We start from the raw sequence: 6,769 nt of genomic DNA on the forward strand, positions 1-6,769 counted from the left end.
CAAAAGTGTCAGAAAATGCTGTTTCAGCCTATAAAATATGGAGATTTCCTGCTTTTTTCTGTTTTATATCATATTAAACTGAATATCTTTGGGAAGTCTGGAATGAGTTGACACACCAGAGCAAGACACTGCAGTGCATTTTACATCTGATATTAAAGACTAACTTGGACAACAAGTGTGCGTGTTGAAGCCTATCTCAGTTTAAACAGTCACACACCCTTGTATCCAAACACAGTGTGTGTGTGTGTGTGTGTGTGACAGGATATGGGCAAAGCCCTTACAAACATTTATTTCAATTCAAAGGTTATCTTGTGCAGCCTATGCCAAGTTTTTAAGGAGCATTCAGCGAAGCTCTTAACATTCAGACTAGTTGTGCCGGTTTACTAAATCAAATGAATGCACGCACCGTCTCTACGGGTGCCAAAGCTTTACTCAAGTGATTTTTAAGTGTATTGCCAGAGGGTTAAACAGAAAAGAAAGAGAGAAGAAGGGTGAAAAGTAGATGTACTTACAAGACTGCACCAGTATGCTGCATACGCCATGAGGGATCAGGATAAGGTAGCCTATTGGAGAAATCTAACCATGAACGTTTCTACCCTACACTCTCTCCTGTCCTCACCACAAGATCTTTTCTGTCATGCCCTCTCAAACAGTGAGCCACACCCCACAAACTTCTTCTAATTACCACACAGATTTGTCTGTTCCGTAGCCTTCTTCTGACTCAGTCACAAAGCTGAAAATGCATTGTTTTCTAGCAGGATATCTGGTTCTTCCGCATAACCAAAGAAGAATCAAGCACTGACCTGTATATATATATATATAAACGCCACCCCCATCCTATCACTCCCATCAGCACTCACATATTTCCAAAGAAGGAACTTGATAGTGGTTGTTCCCAGCTAAAAAACACAAGCTGCTGGTAGGAGGGGTGGTTGGCCACATAGTTTGCTCTCTGTTTGGAGAAACACACCACCATCAATAGCTTTAAAATCTACTGGCAACATCACATATCGATTGACCAATGCTGCTGATTATAGACAAGGTTAATCGATCTGCAAAAGAAAGGCTAAATGCCACACATAGAAAATGTCCACAATGTATGTGCGTTTATGGATTGCATTGTTGTCTGCAGCCATTTGGGGATTATTTGCATTTTATAAACCCAATCTAAACGCCTTAGCTCCGTATGTGTGCCATGCAATAAACTTACTTCGTCCGCCTCTTTTGGGTGTTTATGGTGACCATGGCTTCTCCTCTTGTGTGGCATCTTTACAAAAACACGAGTGGTTTAACTTATTTAAGTTTCCTTGTGCAGCCCTCAGTCCTCTCTGTTGGGAATCTGTGAGTCTACGAGCTGATCTGCCCCCTTGGAGCAAAATAGTTTGCCCCTCCCGCTGAGAAAAACGTTCTCCTTTGATGATTGAACAGAAGTGGAGGGAGCTGACATAAGCAAAATGTCAAAAGTGCGTGTGTGTTTAAGGAGTTGCAAGCAAGTATGGTCTTGTACTTTTATCAGGTTATTTCTGTTTATCAGTTACAGTGGACAGACTGGTTCAGACACTACTACAAAATACACAGATTTGACACAATTGCGATCATGTGATGATGATGGAGAGAGGATACAAGGGTGAATTATAAACTGCGTCATTCAGTAGATGTGGAGATATATTCATGTATTTTGTGCTTGAAATCGACACAGGAAGAACCCACAAACTGGATTGTTTTTTCTTTTTTGTGCATGAAGAGACACGCCCCACACAACAGCTCAGAACCAGGGAAGAGTTGACTCACCTCACCGCTGCTGTTTGTTATCCTCCTTTTCCTCTGTCAGGAAGCTGGTGTCTTTATTCAGCATGGCGCTGCTCTCTGCTGGCTAACAGGGGGACTGTCCGACTCAACACAAAAAGCAGGCCTCATGATGAGTGAAGTGTGTGGCAGAGAGAGAGGAAAACAGCATCTAATAAAATCAACTGCATTATTTTAAAGCACATTCATACTGATAAATTAGAAATACCTGGTATTGTAATAGCTTATTTCATTCTGGATGTTACCATGGTGACCATGGTGACTCATTCTGGATGTTACCATGGTGACTCTCAACCTAGCAACGGCTCTCAACATGGCACCTGCCGTTGGTAGCTAACGGTGCTAACAGTGCTAACTATGGCAAAAGTGCCGACAGATAACAAGGTTGCGTTCGAAATTCCATACTAACATGCTATTTCGTATGTGATATATTTTAGTATGCCCGAAACCTTAGTATGAAACCAATATTACGCGAATTACATACTATTTCCGGTGAAATGTTAGTGTGCAAACGCTGGACAACTACAGTGGCATACATATCCCACAATGCAATGCGGCAGTGATGACAACGTTCACGGCATGGACAGACGTTGACGGACAACCATGCCCAGTTATGTTGGCTTTTTTTTTTTTAAGTTTTCTTTATTTGTTTGTTTATTTATTTATTTATTCATTTATTTTTTGTTATTATTTTTTGTTTTTGTTTTTCTCTCCATTTTGTTTTATCCATATTTGATTTTTTTAATTTTGTTATGAGGAAAGGAAAGAGAGAAAAAAGAGGGAAAAAAAATATATATATATATATATATGAAAATAAACAAATTTGTTGGTTGATTTTTATTTTTTTCTTTATTTTTATTTATTTATTTTTCTCTCCATTTTGTTCTATCCATATTTCATTTTATTTTATTTTGTTATGAGGAAAAGAAAGAAAGAAAAAAGAGGGGAAAAAAATAAATAAATATATATATATATATATATATATATATATAAAGAAACAAGAAAAAACAACTCCTCAACTGGCTGGTCATGGGCCATGCTGCCTCAACACCAACTGGGCTCCTCCATCTCCTCTCTCCTCCCTCCAATGACTGCCTATGGATAGAAAAGGGCAAAAGCCCTGAGCTATCAAACCATGCTTACAAATTTAAGAAAAAATTGATGAACAACCCTGTAACATCTTAATATGATAGTATAGTATTTCTGTTTTATTTTGCATTAATGACAGACACGATACATTTCAACATATCTATTCCTAACTGTTACTTACAATAGCTGTTTTCTTTTTTTTTATCAGCAATACAAGGATAACTTTCAGATTTTAGATCAGGGGCCACATGCGGCTCTTTAGCTCCTCTCCAGTGGCTCCCTGTGGATTTAAAAAAAAAAAATTGTGGAAATTAATAACTATTTTTCTGTTTACGTTGTCATTTTTATTTATCATTGTTGTGGGTCTATGGTACGACGTTACGACGGAGTATTAGGGCCACATTGAGGAAAATAAATAAATCTGAGATTTCATGAATAAAGTCATAGCATTACGAGAATAAAGTCATAGTCTTACGAGAAAAAAAGTCGTAGTCTTATGAGAATAAAGTCATAATATTAGCATATATATATAGTAGTATAGTAGTATTAATTTTATGTGTTATTTTCTTTTTTTCTCGTAAAGTTATGACTTTATTGTCGTTTTATTATGACTTTTTTCTCGTTAAGTTATGACTTTAGTCTCGTAATATTACAACTTTTTTTTCTTGTAAAGTTATGACCTCATTCTCGTAATATAACAACTTTTTTCCCGTTAAGTTATGAGTTTTTTCTCGTAATATTATGACTTTATTCTGGAAATCTCTGATTTTTTTTCCCTCAATGTGGTCCTAATACTCCGTAGTACATTTGCACTTTGGCCCTCACTGCATTAGACTTATATACTATATACTTAGACTATAAACTGTGTTACCTTCATCACAATGCTCAAATGATTTGCGGCTCCAGACAGATGTATATATATTTTTTTCTGCCTAAAATGGCTCTTTTGATAGTAAAGGTTGCTGACCCCTGTTTTAGATTAATAACATGTTGTCTGTTAAAAGATATTCAGTTATCAGAACAGCATTGCTGCATTGATTGACATGTGAACGGATACTGTTTCATGGCAAGTTGAAAGAAAATAGAGCAGAAGGCACCAAAGAAAAACTAATTCAGCTCTGTGATCGGCGCACTTCCTGTGTGATTAGCCCACTTCCTCTGAGCAGCACACAATCCATCTGACCTTCACACCTCCTGATAACAGTATGAACCCCGTCACATAACCACAGAATCGAACAGTCTATATCACCTGCAGAGTGATGCCAATCAGGATGACACCTGAACGGCATTTTAACAGCATCTTCTGATAACAGGTGACATTTGTACAACGTTGGTTGAGCTTTGTTGGCATGAATGAATGAAAACACCTCTTAACCTTTGCTACTTTTGTTTCCGGTATTACTCATATTTGCAACAGCTTGAACATTTATACAATGAGTTATTCAAACAATCAATGCAGTGTTGTTGACTGAATTAGCTTCTGCTGCTTCTTCACTATAATAACGGACTTCTCAATGACAGCCGGCTCTATAGTCCTGTTGGTGCCCTATAGGCAAAATTTGGATTTGGAGGGTTCAACCTCCCAGAATCCTAACTCTGTAAACCGCGACACACATCAGACATCACAATAGTTTTAAGGCAAAAATTAAGATTTTTATTTTCATAAATAACTGTATTTATTATAATATAAATAAACAATTGATCCCTGATATTGTTGGCTTAAACGTGTTAAGTCAGTTTCACTACAATTTATGCTTTTATTAACAAATAAGTGCAGCTAGGCAGATGAAAAACTGTGAGAAAGAAAATGAGGAAGGATTCCCACCAGCATTTTAAAAAAACGATCATTATTATTATTTTAGAGGGTGACCAGCGCCCCCCAGAAGGTGGCGCCCTAGGCGACCGCCTATATGGCCTATGTCTTACAGTTTTTCTCGATTGTTTACACACATTTTCTGAAAGCATGCCTCATACTCTCAGAACTCTACACACAAATCAAAAAAACACACACACAATGGGCAAAACCCCTCAATTCTCCTGCAAAATTAAACTTTACATTCAAAACAATGTAATTTCTTCTCAAAATGGTATTTTGTTTTCAAATGACACACACAAACCATCATATGAATAGACATTTATAAGAACCAGTTGAACACTGATGTGCTCAATGTAAAACACTATGATGAATGGAAAACACTTCTTCTCCATTCATCATAATGACTCAGGCCTTTTTTTTGTTCAGTGTTACACTTACTACAGACAGTACATACATAAGTGTGTTGTAAAATATTTTAGAATATTGTTTTTATACTCAGAATACACAAATACACGGTAACAAATATATTTTATTTTCCCCACAAAAACAATGTACACAGTGTACATCCCAACCAACACAAAGTTGCACATACAGTGGTCTACATACAAAACAACAGAAGAATTTACTGTATACAGTTACAGGAAAAAAAACAGGAAAAAAAACTATGCTGCATCCTCTCTTCTGTTTCGGTCTGGCCACAGCACCTCATCCACATCACAAGCAATGTTTTCCCTGGCCAAGCAGCGGGGGAAATATCGCTTAGCATGTCGAATCCAGCCATGAAAAGCATCAACTGATTGCTAATTGTTACACTGTGTGACAGGTGTTTGCCCATGTGATGAGTCAGTGTGCATAGTAGGGCAATTGACTTTAGAATTTTGAATGACAGTGTGTTCCTTGTGAAAATGAGATTTTCTTCATGAAAATTGTGCCAAATGCAGAGAATTGTGTGTAGTGTTTTGAAAAAAGTGTGTTTTAGAACAGCAATTTGAGTGTAAAGCAGGAATTGTGCTTGTAGTTTAGCAGAATTGGTTCAGGGGGTTGGTGCATGAGTTACATGTTGTGGTCATTATGTGTCAAGTACCAGTATTTGTGTGTAAACAATTGAGAAAAACTGTAAGCCGGCCCTGGACATATCCACTATCTCAGCTATCACTAGAAGAGCAATAAATCTGAATGGATAAGTGGCCTTTATTAGAGTTTAATGCAAATTAAAATGTTGGTTTTAGAATTTTATTTCTTTTAAGCACAATTCAGCGTAATATATGTATATATATTTATCTTGAATTTCCCTAAATGTATGTGTTTACATAAATGTATATTTATTTCTTATTGTTTTGCTATTTAATTTCTACAGAAGCCTAATCTGTTTTAAGTGTTTTTTAATTTAATTTTCACTGCCTGTGTCTGTTCTGAAATGTTCAATATAAATTTTATTACCATTTCTAACTTTAGCAGCATAAATCCTTCTCTTCTTCTAGCATCTAAAGATGTGATTGTAATCTATAAGCATCCAGTATTTGCATGCTTGAACGGCTTTTGTTCACTCTCTTGAACCTTGATTGTACCGTTTAAAATCTCCTTTAAATTGCTTTAAAATTAGAAAAATGTTTCCACTCTCTGTGAGAATGTAAATGATATATTCTGTGTCTACTTGATCCACTACTTCCCTAAAACTATATGATGTTTTCATCGTAATACAAAATCGCATGTTGGGATGGCTGCAATAGATAAGCCAATTGAATATTGTAACATTTATAATATAACATAATTTCATGGACATTTACATAAAAGTCAGCCCAACATGTTTCATATCTCTGTAGACTTTGGGGTGTTGACTGGAATTTAAAGCACAGTTCAATGTGTTTGATTAATGATTGTCTGCACAGCATGTTTTTGTGAAAATATCACAATTCAATGCCAATTTTATTCCAGTTTAGCTCAGATCAGAACAAGTGATGTGGTGTGGCCACGGCGACAATAAGGATGACAAAAGGAGGGGGTTGGCATGGCAACCGTGCGTCTGTGTTGGGTGTCACACGCAGCAGACTTCACAGG

The 6,769-nt window shown here is 36.7% G+C and overlaps 1 protein-coding gene across 16 annotated transcripts in view; it reads right to left on the reverse strand.

The window, feature by feature from the left end:
- Window positions 1-1,969, reverse strand: part of cast (calpastatin) — a 46,087-nt gene extending 44,118 nt beyond the window's left edge. For 2 of the 16 annotated variants that reach the window (XM_074624096.1, XM_074624019.1), the window contains exon 1: window positions 1,792-1,969. Coding sequence is in view for 14 of the 16 variants with exons in the window: in XM_074623171.1 (XP_074479272.1) it covers window positions 1,211-1,267 (57 nt within the window). In the remaining 2 variants the exon portion in view is untranslated. Of the gene's footprint in view, window positions 1-512; window positions 1,137-1,210; window positions 1,386-1,791 lie in introns of those variants that run through there. The other 14 variants (XM_074623171.1, XM_074623248.1, XM_074623485.1 and 11 more) reach the window with 14 other exon arrangements.
- Window positions 1,970-6,769: the final 4,800 nt, after the last annotated feature.

This window comes from Sebastes fasciatus, chromosome 1, assembly GCF_043250625.1.
Source record: "Sebastes fasciatus isolate fSebFas1 chromosome 1, fSebFas1.pri, whole genome shotgun sequence".
Classification (NCBI taxonomy): Eukaryota; Metazoa; Chordata; class Actinopteri; order Perciformes; family Sebastidae; genus Sebastes; species Sebastes fasciatus.